Here is a 19,871-nt window from a genome sequence, read left to right as displayed (position 1 = left end):
AAACATAAGGTTCACATACCAAATTTCATAGCCCCATGATCATCGGTTCCGTTCTTATCACACCAGGGCTATAAGGGCCATGTAGTGTGGTCGACTTTGAGTGCAGCAACTAATCATTCTCAAATTCATTAGATGGGTTAGCTGACAAAGTCACAAACTATGTGCACACATCAATGGGGCAGAAGCTTGAGTTGTGATTCTGGATGGCCAGATAGCAGTTTCTTGACATTGTTGGTAGCTATGTGGAGAATCGTAAGTGACTCGTTTCAGCTAGTTTAATCTGGTTCTTGATACCATGTATTGTTTTGAGGTGTTTAGACTGACTTCAAGTCAATACTAAAATGGCTAAAATTGACTGGCTAGCTAACCAACAACTGTAACAATGTTTTTGAGAGACTAAACATTGGAGAATAAATATAGTTTACATGTTGTCGACAATCTAAACCAGCCCAGTCTGTTTTGCCCCATAGCAGCGCATGTGTCAGTTTTGTTGCTAAACAACCAACACGTCTATATACCAAATCTGGAGTCAATCTGATTTCTGGTTCATAAGAAGATTTGTGAAGTATTTTTAGCATTAGCATATGTGCTAACGTGCGTCTATTGGTACAGTACAGCCATATGAATGCAGCAACAAAAATTCTAACCCATTGAAGACTGATGTAATGAGTCGAAATACAAAATCTGGAGTGAATCTGATGCATGGTTCATGAGGAGAAGATGATTGCAGAGGATTAAGTATTAGCGTTACATATGCAAATAATAAGTCAATAGTTTCCTTGTTTTTTGAGATACCAATACCAAATACAGTGCGTTTCATCTTAGGGAAGTCCGTGATAGCGATTACAAGTTTCAAGTTGATAGGCCACTGCGGAGTGGATTTACAGTGGCTAAAATGGACACGTAAAATCTGGTTCATGAAATTTTAAAAACTAAGTATTTTTTTTAGCATATTAGTGCTATTATGCATCTACTGGTATAGTGTGGCCATCTTTGAATGCATCAACGTTATTTTCTCATTCTTTAGGGACTATTGTGATCGGTCCAAAGACCACATTTGGAGTAAAATCTGACTTAGTCCATTAACTTTTTTAACTATGCTTAATCATAAAAAATCTGAATTGTTAAATGAGGAAACTAAATTCCAAATTGAACATGGTTCATCATGGTAATGACCATACACAGTTTAAAGTATTTCCTAATTGATCAATAACCCAGCCATTTCTTAACCAATCCCTTAGCTTTTCTCAAACTAAGTTAAGAGATACCATGGGCATACATGGGCATACATACATCATTTGGTGTTATTTGGATTTATGGTTATTGAGAATACGTTTGTCCAAGATGGAGGGATATCTATCCCGACAGACCTTATGGGTCCTTGAGGAAAATTCGTTCAACAAGAGGAAAGACAACAACCGTTTCAAGTCTCGAGGTCAAACAGTGTGATGGAGGTCAATCGTGCCATTTTTTTTGACCAAGTTACTCATGGCCTCTAGTTTCTGTGTGCCAAATTAGATGAAAAAAATCTAGTTATTTGACCATGTCATGGAAAAAAATATAATAAGAATTCATAGAACAATAGGTTTCACAGCTTTGCTGTGAACCAATAATTAGATATTAATACATTCATAAACCATTACTTACACACAGTTGGTCCATAGTGTTAGATTATTTCTGTTATCCTGTTCTACAACAGAATAACAAATGTCTACCACAAAGTAAATATATTGTAGCTGAACTATGGTACGTCAGTAGTGCTATGAGGTGCATCCTACCTTGATGAAGGATGTGTTCTTGTAGATCTTGTATGGGTAGCCAATCAGCTTGAGCTTTTTGACTATGGTCACAGAGTTGTCCAAGTCAAGGACAACTCCTGTAGCTGCGATGCGGAAACTGGTCTGTAAGAGAACAGAAAACTTAAAAGATCCTACTATCCTCTCACCCATACTGTGTACGGTAGGTTACTCTGGACAAATGCAAATGAGCCATCTTTGGTGTAATACGTGTACGTACGTATTGAGCTAATAATGACAAATAAATGAATATGGAAAACAGACTGAACAAGGTTTTCTTGTAGGATTTTGCCTGTGCTTAGCTCTAAGTTAATTGTTTTATCTGGAAATAAAACAAAATCTGGCCTCAGTTCTCATATCCCAACCATTACTCTGTTTCAAAATCACCATTGGGCTCATGATGAAATCCCTGAGCAGTTTCCTTCCTCTCCTGCAACTGAGTTAGGAGTACACCCGTATATTTGTAGTGACTGGGTGTATTGATACACCATCCAAATGATAATTAATAACTTCACCAGGCTCAAAGGGATATTTAGCATCTGCTTTTTTTTATACACACATCTACCAAATCGCCATCCTTCATTCCGAGGCATTGAAAAACCTCCATTCTTTGTGGTTCAATCTGTGCTTGAAATTCACTACTTGATTAAGGTACTTTAAAGATAATTGTATGTGTAGGGTATAGAGATTGGGTAGTCATTCAAAAATCATGTTAACCCATGCAATTTATGAGATTTGTTGTTACGCACGTTTTTACTCCTGAACTTATTTAGGCTTGTCATAAAATGATTTGAATACTTATTGACTCAAAAACATTTCAGCTACAAAGATTCCACTTTGACATATGAGGTATTGTGTGTAGATCAATGACAAATCTAAATTTGATCAATTTTAAATTCAGGCTGTAACAACAAAATGTGGAAAAAGTAAAAGTGTGAATACTTTGAAGGCACTGTACATGTAAACAGGGCTGAAAAGTGACTGGTAGCAAGAATATATAAATTCTTATGGTAATATACATGTAAACAAGAGTAATAGTAACCGGTAGCAGGATAAAATAGATAGATAAAAGGTAGTGGCAATCAATGAACAGCAGGGCGAAGCAGTTTAGCCATTTAACAGTCTTATGGCCAGGATATAGAAGCTGTTTAAGAAGTCTGTTGGTCTGAGCCTTGATTCACCGATACTGTCTGCCGGACGTGAGCACGGAGAACAGTCCATGTCTCGGGTGATTGGAGTCTTTGGCAATTTTTCAGGCCTTTCTCAGACACTGCCAGGCATGCATGTTTTCCTTGTGATGCGCTGGGCCTTTCGCACCACCCACTGTAGGGCCTTCCGGTCAAGGGCAGTGCAGTTGCTATACCAGAGTGAGCAGCTGTAAAAGTTAAGCATCTGAGGGGCCCTGCAAAATCATTTCAGCCTCCTGAGGGAGAAGAGGCAATGCCGTTCATTCTCTATGACTGTGCTGGTGTGAGAGGTCCAAGTTAAGTCCTCAGTGATGTGAATACCGAGCTCTTGACCCTTTACTCGCCAATGTAGATCTGCACTCACCCCTCCTTCCTGAAGTCCACGATCAGATCCTTGGTCTTGCTGACGTTGACGGAGAGGTTTATGTCCTGGTCTCACACGGACAAGTCTCTGACCACCTCCCTGTAGGCTGTCTCATCGCCTCGTTGCAGAGGGGGGTGTTTAGTTCCAAGGTCCTGAGCTTGGAGGGCACTATGGTGTTGAACACTGAGCTGTAGTCAATGAACAATGTCCTCACATAGAGTGCATTCCTTTTAGGTGGGAAAGAGCAAATTGGAGTGCAATTGACACTGCGTTGTCAGTGGATCTGTTGGGGCACTATGCAAATTGTAATGGGTCCAGGGTGTCTGGGATGATTGAGTTAATATGTGCCATGACCAGCCTTTCAAAGTACTTCATTATTACAGATGTGAGTGCTACAGGGCGGTAGTCATTGTGGCAGGATGAGGGTCTGAATACTTAAGTAAATGTGTCATTTCATGTATTTTTTTAAATGTCTAAGAAAGCTTTTTCTTTTGTCATTATGGGGTATTGTGTGTAGATTGATGGGCATTTTACATAATAATATGTGGAAAAAAGTCAAAGGGTCTGAATACTTTTCGAATGCACTGTATGTGGCTGATAAGAATAGTCATGGTAAATATGGGTTATTATGTTACTGAATGTATGCAGTATTTTCAGATTTCATTATCAACAAATGCTGCAAAAAGTACAGTACATGTAAAATGCAGATAGTATTGATGGGTTCTGACTTCTAAACTTGAAAATATGAAATATCCTTAACCGTATCACAAGGAGAGAGGGGAATGTAGAACGTTTACATTCTGTCAGGATATGTTATTGTTAGTCATCAGGGATCCTACGGGAGGAGAAGAACCACGGTCTGGTACGAGTCAACATGTTAGCTGTGAGTTGGGGAGGAGTGAGGAATTTGGGCGGAGGTCAGGTTAGATGAAGTGAGGAAGAACCTATCAGCAATCTTCTGGATGGCAACAGAGGTGTATTGGCTGTTCATGTGTGTAAGGAGGGGCTCAGCATAGCAGAAAGGGTTATATACCAGTGAGATGTGAATGTTTTTTGTCTTATGCAGCTGTATGACCCAGCGGGTGAATAAACTTGGTTTGAGCTTTACTAAGCGTCTGTTAATTGTTTTACTCTGTTTATTTAGAACCTAACAGTATCAACAATGTAATGTTTGGATTCAGTCTTGTGTCAGGTAACTGTTGTCCTCACCTTTGGTCTAATAAATTCCACAATCTCCAACCTGTTCCCTTTCAATTTCTACCATGGTTATGCAATATGCATATTATATTTCTGCTTTAAGAAACACTTCAATGTAGCCCTATACATATAGCCCAATTCCCACAAGTGTAAAAGGATTACATGTAATTATTTCCTTTGTGGCCTGCCTCTGTGATTCTTACCTTAGTTCCTGCGACTGACTGCACAGCCAGGAAGCCAGTGCCCTGAGGTGTGATGGGACCTGGGAACACAGCAGAGAAGGACACGGTTCATATTTCATTCATTATTTGACCTATATTCTAACAGGTAAGTTAATTTAGGATCCATGTAATTCTGACCAGGGGGGCATGTCATTTAGTAAGTTTACTGAAATAACTTAATATTTCTGACTTCATAGAGATAAGTAGTTCTATAGGCATGGTATAACCAGATCGACACCGTCAACATTTTACAACTTGTCTTCTTTAAGGAACCAGATAATCAAGAGCTATATCTGAATGTGGATCAAATTTAGCTGGTTAATGTAGTGATCCTGCTATGTGATACAGCCCTCTGATGAATAGTTGCAATGGAGGAAAAAGATGCCACCTGAATCAAATAACTAACAAATACTAAAACTATATCCGTATTACTGCTCTCACCCCAGATAGTGGCACCACAGTGCATGTGCTGTGGTGTGTACTTGAGCAGGCGGTGGCGCCCGTTGTGGTCCTCGAAGTGGTACAGGGGGATGGTCTGGAAGCGCCGCCAGCCCAGGGACAGGATGAGAGGGTCGCGTGTTTTCAGGATACGGTTGTGCCACCGATGTTTCTTTAACCGCATCTGGGACAAGAGAAAGACCACCTTGAGGCACTTGGAAAAGTTCTATACAAATGACTCATTATCAATTAGTCTCAATATCACTTTCGGTGTTTTGAGGAATTGTTTAATGCCATTTGTTTTGATCTTAATTTATATCGGACAGATGCAAATAAAACTTTTTTTTTGATCAATCATATAAAGCAACAATGGGATGGATGTGTTGCATCATATTGCTTTCTGAGAAATTATGAACATAGGCAAGTTCAGTATGCATGACGAAGCATGGTTCTTGGCCCATTACTTAGACCTAGTCTGTTAAGCAGTTTAGCTGACCCCCAAAAATCTGAGGGGATTTACATTACTATACATCAAACAACCTTCCATTACATTTAGTGCTCTCAAAAGGACTGTATCACCCATTGCAGGGTTGGGGTCAATTCCATTTAAATTCAGAAGATAAAATAAAAAAATAAAAGAGTTGGAAACGAGGGATGCGCCCAAAATGCACCCTATTCTAGGGATGAGAATTTTTTATATTTTTTATCTTGATTCGAATATCATGACATTTCTTCAGATATCCGAATGGTCAAAATACATGTACACTTAGAAAAGAAAAATTAAACATTGTTTCAACTTGGGAACTGGCTTGCTGCACGACTTAGGTGCCGCTTGATTGCAGCAGTATGATGGGCAGGGGCCGGTGAGTTTTACATGGGAGGGAGAAAGTGGCTATACAGACTGGCGCTAGTTAGATAAACTTGTAGATTGTCATCTATCATACCACCTGGTAGTGCCTGTCTTGACTGAATCAAATCGATGTAAAGAAGCTAAGCTAAGATATTCACTGTGGTTTCAGAAAATATTCATACCCCTTGACTTATCCCCCCAAACAAATTCTGCCTGAATTTAGCCCAGGTGCACCCTTTGATCATACTTGAGATATCACTACAACTTGGAGTCCACCTGTGGCCAATTGAATTGGTTGGACATGATTTAGAAAGAACCACACCTGTCTATATAAGGTCCCACAGTTGACAGTGCATGTCAGAGCAGAAGCTATACCATGACGTCCAAGGAACTCTCCGTATAGCTCCGTGATAAACTCAGCAAAAAAAAGAAACGTCCTCTGTCAACTGCATTTATTTTCAGCAAACTTAACATGCGTAAATATTTGCATGAACATAACAAGATTCATAAACTGAACAAGTTCCACAGACATGTGACTAACAGAAATGGAATGTGTTCCTGAACAGAGGGGGTCAAAATCAGAATTAACACTCAGTATCTGGTGTGGCGACCAGCTGCATTAAGTACTGCAGTGCATCTCCTCCTCATGGACTGCATCAGATTTGCCAGTTCTTGCTGTGATGATACCCTACTCTTCCAACAAGGCACCTGCAAGTTCCCGGACATTTCTTGGGGGAATGGCCCTAGCCCTCCGATTCAACAGGTCCCAGACATGGTCAATGGGATTGAGATCCGGGCTCTTCGCTGGCCATGGCAGAACATTGACATTCCTGTCTTGCAGGAAATCACGCACTGAACGAGCAGTATGGCTGGTGGCATTGTGATGCTGGAGAGTCATGTTAGGATGAGCCTGCAGGAAGGGTACCTCATGAGGGAGGAGGATGTCTTCCCTGTAACGCACAGTGTTGAGATTGCTGGCAATGACAACAAGCTCAGTCTGATGATGCTGTGACACACCGCCCGAGACCATGACGGACCCTCCACCTCCAAATCGATCCCGCTCCAGAGTACAGGCCTCGGTGTAATGCTCATTCCTTTGACGATAAACGCGAATCCGATCATCACCCCTGGTGAGACAACCACGACTTGTCAGCGAAGAGCACTTTTTGCCAGTCCTGTCTGGTCCAGCAACGGTGGGTTTGTGCCCATAGGCGACGTTGTTGCCGGTGATGTCTGGTGAGGACATGCCTTACAACAGGCTTACAAGCCCTCAGTCCAGCCTCTCTCAGCCTATTGCGAACAGTCTGAGCACTGATGGAGTGATTGTGCGTTCCTGGTGTAACTCGGGCAGTTGTTGTTGCCATCCTGTACCTGTCCCGCAGGTGTGATGTTCGGATATACCGATCCTGTGCAGGTGTTGTTACACGTGGTCTGCCACTGCGAGGACGATCAGCTGTCCGTCCTGTCTCCCTGTAGCGCTGTCTTCGGGGTCTCACCGTATGGACATTGCAATTTATTGCCCTGGCCACATCTGCATCTGCAGTCCTCATTCCTCCTTCCAGCATGTTCACACAGATGAGCATGGACCCCTGGCATTCTTTTGGTGTTTTTCAGAGTCAGTAGAAAGGCCTCTTTAGTGGCCTAAGTTTTCATAACTGTGACCTTAATTGCCTACCGTCTGTACGCGGTCAGTGTCTTAACGACCGTTCCACAGGTGCATGTTTATTTATTGTTTATGGTTCATTGAACAGGCATGGGAAACAGTGTTTAAACCCTTTACAATGAAGATCTGGGATTTTTACAAATTATCTTTGAAAGACAAGTGTCCTGAAAATGGGACGTTTCTTTTTTTGCTGAGTTTAGAATTGTGATGAGGCATATACAGTGCCCACGGAAAGTATTCAGACCCTTTACAGCCTTATTCTAAATTCCAAAAGGCACTCGCACATCTGAGCAATCTTCTTTGCAGGTGCATGGCAACAGTTGAACAAGATGAAGGAAAAAGGAAACTGCACACTGCTCTTGATAGTATCACTGATCTTTAATAAGCTTACGTATCGGCCTCACGGCCTTCGTCAGAGCTTTTGTGAATTTTTTTAAATTAGCGCCCTTATGTAGACCTAGCCCCACCCACATCCGTTCCACGCATCGAAAGGGGTTGGAGGTGAAGGAAAAACAAATAAGTTACCAAATATAACAATATGCATTTCATAAATATTCAAATAAAGTGTGTAAATAAGACGTATTAAACACGTCTGTAGAACCACAATTAGGACATAGCAAGTTTTCATTAATCATTGGGTACATCATACGAAAAACAGAGTAATTCACAACATAACATACATAGGCATTTCATCATTAAGTCCTTTAGGAAATAATGTCTGGAGGGTGAAAATCCAAAAACATTCTCTTTAACTCAGAGTATTATTAATATCCCCTCCCCTGTCTGATATCTTAACTTTCTCTATGCCACAAAATCTAAAAAAGGTAGAAATGTCATGCTTTAGGTCATTAAAATGTACTGCGACTGGATAATCCCTGTCGTTTCTCCTGATTAAACTTTTATGTTCACTAATTCTCTGTTTGAGGGAGCGGGAGGTTTTACCGACATAGCAGAGCCCACATGGACATTTCATAATGTAAATAACATGGGTGATAGAACACGTAATGATGTCATTTGTTTAGAACCGTTTTAATGTGTGTGGGTGGCAGAAATATTCACACTTCATCATATTGTTGCACTGTGCGCATCCTCTGCATTTATAGCTACCATTTGGAAGAGAGCGTAAAAGCTCTTTAAGTAACAATGTGGTAAAAAGTAAAAGGGTCTGAATGCTTTCTGAAGGCACTATATCTGGAGAAGGGTATAAAACTTAAATGTGTTTAATGTTTCCAGGAGCACAGCGGCCTCCATCATTGGGAAATTGAAAAATATATGGAAATACTCTGCTTAGAGTTGGCAGTTCGACCAAACTGAACAACCAGGCAAGAAAGACCTTTGTCAGGGTGGTGACCAAGAACCTAATATAAAACTATAATTATTACAATTTATTTTTCATTTTAGTCAACAAAAATGTGATGAGACGAGAATTCCATGCGAGACTAAAGGACATTTAATTTGACGTGAAGCTCCTTTTCATCTTTTTTGTCCAATCAGAAGGATGCTTGCAGAATATTTTATGCCATCTTCTCATCAGCAGAATTTACATATTTCAGTTGCGCAATTTGACTGAGCTGATCTGTGCGGCTCTCCCACACAGCTCGTAGGTGGTCTCTTCAGCCACTCCTCAATCTTTTGAACTGATGCGAAGCCAGGACACTTAATTTGTCACTAACCTCAACTAGAAACAATTATGTTTAATCTTACTCTTACTTCCATGTAGCTAGCTAGCTTCTTTACATCGGTGTGATGCAGTACAGAGGCACTATCAGAAGAGATAAGAAATTTAGAAGGGGAGATCTAAAGATGCAACAACTATCAGGGGTTGCTAATATGACTAGGATAATGCTTTTGGCTGCTAAACAATGAAAGAAAGTTGATTTTAAAACCAATACCACAGGAGAGCGAAGTCTTTAAAATAATTACCTCCACATTTCTATAGTGGGTTTGGGGCTCCGGAGTGACGCAGCGGTTTAAGGCACTGCATCTCAGTGCTAGAGGCATTACTACAGACACCCTGGTTCGAATCCAGGCTGTATCACAACCGGCCGTGATTGGTAGTCCCATGGGGCGGTGCACAATTGGCCCAGCTTGTCCGGGTTTGGCTGTTGTAGGCCATCATTGTAAATAAGAATTTATTCTTAACTGACTTGCCTAGTTAATTAAAGGATAAATATTTTTTCTCAATGTTTTGGCTATATGCGACTTTGAAGCAAAGTACTTAATAAAACAAGGTTTCAAACAATTAAGGAGCAGAAAAAATTTGGTGACGCTAATGATGGGCCTAACCATCTTCTGGTAGATGGAAAGGTTTTCCCAAAAACCTTCAATTAAATGTTAACTAGCTACAAAGTAGCCTATGCCTACCTGGCAGAATGATATCAATCCAGTGACCATTTGTTTTGCAAACTCCATCTCATGTGCAATATAGAAACACAGCTAACCGAACAGTGCTAGATGCCTGCAGTTGAATTAAAGGGTAACTACACTCAAAATGTAAAATTTCTTAGATTTTTCCCCAGACCTCAAAAGTGGTCTCCTGATATGGTATAAGCATTGTTGTGGACTTAAAACATTCTGTTTAAAATAAAGTGTGAGAGTGAGTTTAGGCCTATGTAGCCACTTCTCCAGGCACCACTACATCACTGATTTATGGCAAATACTATTCCCACTGTACATAAACGATATTGGTTCCTTAGTCAAAAACTGTAAGCTACACTTATGCTGATGACATTGTGCTGTACTCTGCCTCCTCTTTGAACCAGGCTATAGCTGATCTGCAGACTGCTTTAAAATGTCGAACTGGTACTGAATGCAGATAAAACAAAGTATATTCTGTTCTCCGGAGCTCAGACATATCTGCACGCTGAATGGAGCACGTCCACTCATAAATACCTTGGCATTTGGATCGATGACAAGTAGTAATTTAAAACATGTAGATGAGCTAACGAAGAAACAGAATTAAGATGGGCTTCTTCTACAGAAACAGATTGTGCCTTTCGCGTGATAGAATAAATAATTCAGTTGACTTTCCGTCACTGTGATCTGTATCAGGAAGTAGACTGGCCATCATTGGCAACGCAGAGAACATGGCCTTCTCTTAATTTATAAAGCGCTCGTGCAGAAACTACCATACTACATCGCTCCTGACCTACAGAAGTACAAATACCTTACTCGCGCACAGTAATTCTTGAAATCCCTGTTCTCATTACTGATTTAGGTAAAACAGCCTTTAGTTTTTACGTGCCACATACATGGAACACATTTCAGAATACCCTACAATTGGACGCACCATTGCCTTTCAGACATTTCAGGGAATTGGTAAATTACCTTTTTACAGAGGAATGCATGCGTTTTTCAAAATAGATTTTTGTATATTTCATGCTCCCGTCTTGGATTGTTATAATTGTGTCAGGCATTTGTGTGACTCAGGGCTCCCTTGTAAAATAAACATCGGTCTCAATGGTACGTCCCTGTATGTAGGGTGATATTTCAGACACAGTCAAGGAGTTTGTTCTTGAACTGGAAGTCCAATGCACTCTATTTCAATTTAAATTAAATAGAGCCTGACTCGTTAACCCTTCACTTACCTGCAGGTAGCCTACATTCCCCTCGCTGGCACCTAGAGCCCCGAAGATGATGGGATAGTGGGGGTCAAAGTTGGTGACAAACTCGCAGGGCAGGGAGGGGATCTCCAGACGGACATACATGCCAGGCCGGAAGCCCTCGTACTGGACCCGTGTCTCGTCATCCACGTCCTCAAACTCAGCCCGGTTCAGAAAGGAAGAGGAAATGTTTAGAGATTGTGGTGAAATGAAAGGTTCAGTGGGTTAGAACATGGTGCTGTCAACATCAGGGTTGTTGGTTTGAATCCCACACGGGCCACATACTGAATATACTTTGTGTGAGTGCCAAGGTTGACAGTCCTGTAAGTGGATTTTTTTTTAAAGAAAAAAAAAAGCATGCACAATTTTGTTTTGCGTTTTAAGACCGATTTTCCCCCATTGTGCCTCATGAACATGACCCAATGTCTGATCGGAATACCACAGACAACTTTGGTTTCCTTTTGGGCATACTAAGATGTTACCTTGACCCCGCTTCAATAATTTCCAAATGTATCCTTCCTTGTTTCTTAGACGTAAGCACAGATCTGGTGGTTGGGTAGGTGCAAGTAAGTTTACCACCCTGTTCACTCCCCAATCCAATCAATTCAGATCTGTGATTACGCGCAGTGGTAACACTCCAGCCATGTCACATATGCGAAGCTCCCCACTGGAGACAATGCCTTGCATCCAATGTTCCCTCTAAGCTGTGTGTAGAAGAAATATGAGAGCGCGCACAGAAGCTTGAGGTTGAACGTCACTCAACTTTCTACAGTTTTCCCCTTTAATTAGCACTACAACGTTTCGCTCTACTGTGGCAATTGTGAATGCATCAACGCAATACTAGCCACTTTCAATGTAATGTACCGAAAACAGAACTAACTGCAAGATTCCGTATGCAAAACTAAATATTCAAGAGATTTTCTTGGAGTAGGATTCTATTGCATTGTCAGGCATGACTCCGCAGTATTCTACACAGACCGGTGCGCCATAACCAATCAGAGCTGCAGTAGGCCTATATGCAAATAGCCATTGCCATATGGATCTGTGTCATTCACTTTCAACTGTACTGTGTTTAGGCTACAGTATGAGCGGTCTTGAGTAGATGCGCTTGTTTTGAGATCAAAGTGAGAGCTGCATGTTGCCACGTGTTCACAGTTGTTCATATTCTTGGCTACTTAGTGAGTTATTAGCCCTGGTATAGCTCATTTATAGTCAACAATGGGGGAGTGGTTGCTTCCAACAAGAGCACAAAATGTGTACATTTCTAGCCATCTTTGAAAAGCAAGTCAGGTACTGAGCTTTTTAATCTCTTAAAGGGGAAGTGTTGGATTTTGAGACGGTCTTGAATAAGTAGCCAATAAGCAGAGGGTAGCATAATTTGTCTGATTCTCTGTAATAATGGTATGGGAATAATAATGAATTTGTGGTTTCTTGCATAAAATAACATTTTTCAGTTACCTCCTTGGATAAACAGATTAACTTCAAGCCTGCATGTAAAAAAAATATACATACACAGTTGAAGTCGGAAGTTTACATACACTTAGGTTGGAGTCATTTAAACTTGTTTTTCAACCACTCCACAAATTTCTTGTTAACAAACTATAGTTTTGGCAAGTCGGTTAGGACATCTACTTTGTGCATGACACAAGTCATTTTTCCGACAATTGTTTACAGACAGATTATTTCACTTATAATTCACTGTATCACAATTCCAGTGGGTCAGAAGTTTACATACACTAAGTTGACTGTGCCTTTAAACAGCTTGGAAAATTCCAGGAAATGATGTCATTGCTTTAGAAGCTTCTGATAGGCTAATTGACATAATTTGAGTCAATTGGTAGTGAGACCACGCAGCCATCATACCGCTCAGGAAGGAGACGTGTTCTGTCTCCTAGAGATTAATGTACTTTGGTGTGCGAAAAGTGCAAATCAATTCCAGAACAGCAGCAAAGAACCTTGTGAAGATGCTGGAGGAAACCGGTACAAAAGTATCTATATCCACAGTAAAACGAGTCCTATATCGACAAGGAAACAAGGAAGTGGCCACTGCTCCAAAACCACCATAAAAAAGCCAGACTACGGTTTGCAACGCACATGGGGACAAATCGTACTTTTTAGAGAAATGTCCTCTGTTCTGATGAAACAAAAATAGAACTGTTTGGCCATAATGACCATCGTTATGTTTGGAGGATAAAGGGGGAGGCTTGCAAGCCGAAGAACACCATCCCAACAGTGAAGCACGTGCGTGGCAGCATCATATTCTGGGGGTGCTTTGCTGCAATAGGGACTGGTGCACTTCATCATGAGGAAGGACAATTATGTGGATATATTGAAGCAACATCTCAAGACATCAGTCAGGAAGTTAAAGCTTGGTCGCAAATGGGTCTTCCAAATGGACAATGACCACAAGCATACTTCCAGTTGTGACAATATGGCTTAAGGACAACAAAGTCAAGGTATTGGAGAAGCCATCACAAAGACCTGACCTCAATACTATAGAAACTATTATTTGTGGGCAGAACTGAAAAAACGTGTGCGAGCAAGGAGGCCTACAACCTGACAGTTACACCAGCTCTGTCAGGAGGAATAGGCCAAAATTCACCCAACTTATTGTGGGAAGCTTGTGGAAGGCTACACATTTGACCCAAGTTAAACAGGCATAATTGAGTATGTAAACTTCTGACCCACTGGGAATGTGATGAAAGAAGTACAAGCTGAAATAAATCATTCTCTACTATTATTCTGACATTTCACATTCTTAAAATAAAGTGGTGACCCTAACTGACCTAAGACCGTGAATTTTTACTAGGATTAAATGTCAGGAATTGTGAAAAACTGAGTTTACATGTATTTGGCTAAGGGATATGTAAACTTCCCACTTTAACTGTATTTGTATTTTTTTAAGTCTAATGAAATGTAGGCATTGAACACCACATATTGGCTGCTACTGCAGGCTGAATGATAGAACAGCTATTTCCATGCAAAAATGTTCTCCATTGTTTTTGTATGGCCTACATTATGATCAAATAGCCACAGTAGGCTACTTGGCCACTGTTAAAACGAACTTAAAGCAGGTACAGCCTGAGTGTGCACAGTAAACGTGCACCAGAAGTTCACAAATTAAAGTTCGCGCTCAGCAGACCTGAAATTTGCTCAGTGACAAAAACATTTAGGGAACATTGCCTGCATCCACCCTTCCCACTGTTTCTCCCACCTGACTGTAACCCCCACTCATTTTTTTTTATCTGTGATTACATCAAGGACAAAGGAGGCATTTCTGAAGTACTCAAACAGGGCAAGAGACTTCTGCCTCCTGTCATATCAAACGTTTACCTATGACCCCATAACCCCTCACCTCTGCCTGTTTTTGCATCTCCTCCTTGAGGTCGTCAAAGTAGGTGGCGTCTCCGTCGTCGTACTCCGTGTCGAAACGCTCCTTCAGCCGCCGTTTCTTCTCCAGACGCTTGTTCTTCTGGGTCTCGTTGTCCACCATCATCAGCTTCTCCTCCTCTTCATCATCATCATCACTTTCTTCCTTGGCTTGGTCCTTCTGCTTGCCAGCTTTCCCCTTGTGCACTGCCCCTGTCTCCAAGTCCTCAAAGTCGCCATACAGCTCCTCTAAAAGAGAAAAGAAGAGCGAGTTAGCAAGGGGGTGATAATGAACAGTGGACTTCTGCTATACAGTACATAGCCCTGATGGATTGGGACTACTCTGTTGGGAATATGAGCCCATATCCGGAGCACATGAAAATAATTTGAATTGGGGAAGATGAATTTCAACTGCTCTCTGCTTACCCTATTTGATGTGAACACAGGAGTCGACCTTTGCAATTTGTCCCATTTTAAATGCAATCTGTAGTTATAACGCACTTAAGGATAAGACAAAGAAAGTAATGAAAACAATCCCAACATTATTGAGAAACGAGCAGCAACTCCTTACCATCCTCTTTCAGCAATGTAGCATCATCTTGATCGTCTTCCCATTTCCCCGTCACAAAACAGCCCCGTATCGAGTCCAGCATCTGAGGAAACAATATTTATATCAATTAGAAAAAAATATTCTCATATAAATTTAATTCATCTCTTGAATTGATGGAAACTAAATTATATTGACCCCAACCCAGGTAAGAATAGGAAATGTATGGATGCCTCCATCCATAGCTCCTTCTAACGTCTTACTTAATGCATTTCTTCCAACTGTTGGTCTTTCCACACTTTAAAATGTCCAGTGCCAAATAAGGTGTGCTAGTGCTGGGTTAAAACAAAAATGTGCAACCCTTGGGGTCCCAGAGGAAGATAAAACCCTGTAGTAAAAGAGATGGGACAAAGGAAAGGGGTGCTACAATATGGTTTTGTAGATTTCTTTTACCTCTTCCAGGTCCCAATTGCGAGCGGCATCGGGGTCAAAACGGGAGCAGTCCACACCATCCGCACGATGCTTCTTGCCCTTCTCGGGGCGGCTGACTCGAAACAGCCCTCCCAGCTCCTCTTCATCCTCCTCCCCATCACGATCATCCTCTGCCACTGAAGGAGACAAGCGTAGTCAGTCAGAAATCAAGGCTAGGCACAAACAGAAGCAAATGGGGCAAAATAGTCCAATAACAAATGCTCATTCTCATTGCTAAACGTTTTGCTATAGTGTGCATTAATGAATAGACTAGTGCCCAACAAACAAGACCGCCATGACATTAGGATGAAAGGGAAAATGGCAGTAAAATTAACAGCAAAAAATTATAATATTGTTACTGAAACCGGGGAGGAGACGTTACCTGTGCCGTACACCAGTTTACGCAGGTTGGGGGCGGCGCGCTGTTGCCGTAGAAACGCCTCTGACGCTTTCTGTTGCAGACCCTCCTTCCACCGCAGTGCCCCTGAGAAACATGAGGTGGGTTAGGGTCAAAGGTCAAATTAATTATTGATTCCAACTTCAGTTCTTGTTCCATTTGGCCACTTCCCCTCCCCATCAGTATTCACAAGGCGAAAGCAATATGGCAGACCGAAGCACGCATTCTGAATGCTAAATCGACCCTTAGCTCCTAGGCAGTCCTGTAAATTTAATATGATTGGATAGGTCATTAGATTATCCTATCACAAGGCAAGAAACCTATCCAGTCCAGTCAGATCTACAGGAGTGCCTAGAGAGTAAGGGCTAGGTTGGTTTTGAATTCAACAGACAACTGTTGGAGTAAGGTGCATCCATCACAATATTGCTTACACCAGTGTGTGCAGGTTTTTGTTCCAGCCTGCCACTAACACACCTGATTCAAGTACTCAACTTGGTATTAAACTCAGACCAGCATTATTGAACAAAATCTGTGGACCCTGAAGAGGTAGTATAGACAAGGGGGAGGGGTCACAATGGAAATACGCTGAATAGACTGAATATTACCTGCACTTTCATACCACAGCTCTCCTCCCTCCATCTCCTCATCTTCCTCTTCCATTTTGGAGGTGGCATTTGACTTCTTGCTTTCTTTGCCCGAGACATTGGTTTCACAGTCATCTTCTATTGAATCACTCGCATCTTCCTCCGAGCAATGACCCGAGTCTATTGGTTTGAGATCACCCTTTTCCACTGCACCGTCTTCTTCATCGTCTTCCCCCTCCGAATCACTTTCCTCTCCTTCACTCTCCCGCTCTCCCTTCCCCCCTTCTCCTTCCTCCTCCTCACTCATTTCCAGCTCATCCTCACTGTCTGCAAAGGCAGGTACCTCCACCACTGGCTCTTTCTCCACTTTCCTTTCCTCCATCTTCTGTCTCTTCACCGAAGGGATGGTCTTTATTCCTTGCTTCTCTTTTGGTTCAATTCTGTCCTTTGCCTCTTTCTTCATAACAGGTTCTTCTTCTTCCCCTTTGTTTTCCCCCTCATCCTCTTCTTCAGACTCTCCTTCCTCATCCCCCTCTTCGTCACTGCTACCCTCGCTGTCATCATCGTCATCATCTTCCTCTTCAGTGAAGACAGCCTTCCTCCTCTCTCGCTGTGTCTCAGGGTCCCAGACTCGGCTCTCCTGGGGTCCTGACGTCAGCCTGTAAGACAAGATGGAGACCAACACAAGTCAGAGGCAAAAATGTATATCATTTTCTTTATTCCTTTATTTAAGGGTCCACTTTTTATTTCATAAAAGAACAAAACGGCAGCCACTTGGTTTGCTATAAAGCTGAGGATTAGGACTAGAGAAATGTAGCGACTCTCAAAATTGCAAGGACTGACAGATTTTAGGGCTGCGACTCTTGACAATTAGTCTAACTAATTTCAACAATGAGGCTGTGTCTCAAATTATTCCTTAGTGGCTTTCAAAAGTAGCGCACAATCAATATATGGAATAGGGTATCATTTGAGATTTCCAAGATGTTGTTGCGCGAGCGTCACTCACCCGTTCTCCTCCTCCTCCACTTCCCCGGGGGTCAGGGCAGCCGCCCCTGTGAATAGTGAGACTTTGCTGGCGGCCATCTTGGCATCCAGGGTGGTGTGTGTACCGATGAGGGATTGGCCCAACTCTGTGGTGGGACGGACCTCCTCCTAGTGGACACGGGACAGAAATGACTGATTAAAGGAGCGTGTTACCAAAATTACATTACAAAAATTCTCTGGACATTATCTAGGTTCAGGGGAGAGGGAATTTTCAATGGCCCATGACACTTTTGGTTTAGTACACTCATTACAACAGTCTCAAGCCATTGTATATAACAGGAGTCAATTATATTCAGGAGGACTTCCATATCACATCTATCAACTATCTGACTTTGACCAATAAAAATACATTGTTTTTTTATTTTTTGTTAAATGTTTCAGTGTTTTACTGAACATGGCCCAGGGGTTGGAACTGACCTGTTCTTGATTGACGTGGCCGCCGGGCAGGTCGATGTACACTGCGTCCTTATTGTACACGACCCCCCCCCCCGACCCCTGCCATGGGAGCGTAGAGCAGCCGCTCCTTCTCGTTCAGCGCCCTCTTCTTCTGAGCTTCAGGCAGAGCGCAGGGGTCTGGCAGGAAGCTGATGTCTGCCACCGCATAGTCCCCCACACCTGCAGAGGGTGCCATCATGTGTTAGGCTTCAAACCAAATTGCCCAATGTTAAGACAATATAGCTTTCAGAATCGATGTTTTCAAAACCCCACTTTTGTACAACTGTGTAGGAGTGAAACATTTCCCGAACACACCACCGCAGTAACCACATGCTGTTTATTTGCTAAATACATAGGTGAATGTGAATAGTGCATCTCAATATGTGCTAGGTGTGAGAGTATTGATGCAGTATTAAATTAATCTCTTCTCTACAAGTTAGTGTTCCTCAAAAGGGCTCAGATTCTTATTTGCTCTTAACCCAATGAGCATACATACCAGGGATATGGACCTGGCCTTTATTCTTCAAGTATGTCCCTCTCAGGTAGCCATAGAGAGATACAGTACGATCACACTTGGGGTCCACCCTCACCATCTCAGGGTCCGTCAAATCCTCCATGCTGTGTAGATGGCGAGTGTGATCGAGGAACAGTGAAGGGGTACAGTTCAACAAGAACATTTGAAAACGGAAGCAGGGTGCTAGGATCCATCGCTCACAGGCACGCAAGTGTGCACAACACACACACAAACCATAAACATTACTTCTATTAGAAAACAGCTCTGTTACACACAACCATACATGGCACCATTCAACAGCAGCATAGCATTTACAAAACAATAATAGCAACATACAGTACACACCACTTGCCCAAAGCTCGGGTACTGCTTCTCCCTGGTAGTTAGTTGATTTGATCCATGTCACTTTCCCTACTCTGAATGAGTTCTGGCTACGTTCCATTACAAGCACATTGCTCTAAAAGGTCTGGACACTCACCGGTCGGCCACGACGTAGGGATGAGATTGCTGCCACACCAGCGGGCGGAACTTCATGACGGAGATGAAGCGGCCCAGGTTCTTGACCTCCTGGGTCTGGTACTCCCCGTACACCATACCGGAGAGGTAGAAGAGTTTGGCACCCTGTGGGAACAAAGAGGGGACGTGGAACACTGTTCAGGAAAGGGACTTGTGTTGGATTAGGTTCCGTACGTCTTGTTTATGAGATTGTTAGCCTTTAACACATAACACATTTACAAGCTCTGACAGAGAGTGTGCACTTTTTTAAACGTCTTATCAAGACAAGCCTAAGAAAATCACAAGTCAACTTGTCACTTCGATAGCACAAGAGAAAAAAGCTGAGTCGCAGGATGTATGATGGGGACGTGCAGGGTTGGCACAGACTGGCCAACGCCGCTAATTTAACTCCTAGGTTTATCTAGCACATCAGAAATATCTCAGCTCTTGCCAAGAAATTAAATATGAAATGTGCTAGCTATAGATTGTGTATATATATAGATTGTATATATTTAGTTACAGTATGGTGTTCAGTTGTTGTTTCTTTTGGTATTATCCATGCTCAGTACCGTTTGAATAGATTTGTGAAAACCAATAAAAAAAATACTTCACAAAAAAACCTGGTCAAACCAACTCCATCATCAAGTTTGCTGATGACACGACGGTGATAGGGCTGATCACCGACAATGACGAGAAA

At 42.0% G+C, this 19,871-nt stretch overlaps 1 protein-coding gene across 1 annotated transcript in view; it reads right to left on the bottom strand.

The window, feature by feature from the left end:
• The window catches only part of LOC110534710 (ribosome biogenesis protein BMS1 homolog), a 31,188-nt gene that overhangs the window by 5,894 nt on the left and 5,423 nt on the right, over positions 1-19,871 (bottom strand). The window contains 14 exon segments of the mRNA XM_090196360.1: positions 1,779-1,901; positions 4,748-4,806; positions 5,207-5,387; positions 11,304-11,492; positions 14,674-14,936; positions 15,259-15,340; positions 15,688-15,842; positions 16,088-16,189; positions 16,708-17,345; positions 17,693-17,838; positions 18,148-18,219; positions 18,221-18,345; positions 18,662-18,783; positions 19,158-19,300. Coding sequence (XP_090052486.1) covers positions 1,779-1,901; positions 4,748-4,806; positions 5,207-5,387; positions 11,304-11,492; positions 14,674-14,936; positions 15,259-15,340; positions 15,688-15,842; positions 16,088-16,189; positions 16,708-17,345; positions 17,693-17,838; positions 18,148-18,219; positions 18,221-18,345; positions 18,662-18,783; positions 19,158-19,300 — 2,400 coding nt within the window.

The sequence above is a fragment of the Oncorhynchus mykiss genome, chromosome 2 (assembly GCF_057628025.1).
Source record: "Oncorhynchus mykiss isolate SJ-2025 chromosome 2, ASM5762802v1, whole genome shotgun sequence".
Lineage (NCBI taxonomy): Eukaryota > Metazoa > Chordata > Actinopteri > Salmoniformes > Salmonidae > Oncorhynchus > Oncorhynchus mykiss.
Note: the sequence above shows the minus strand (reverse complement) of the source record. Positions and strands in the feature narration are given on the sequence as shown.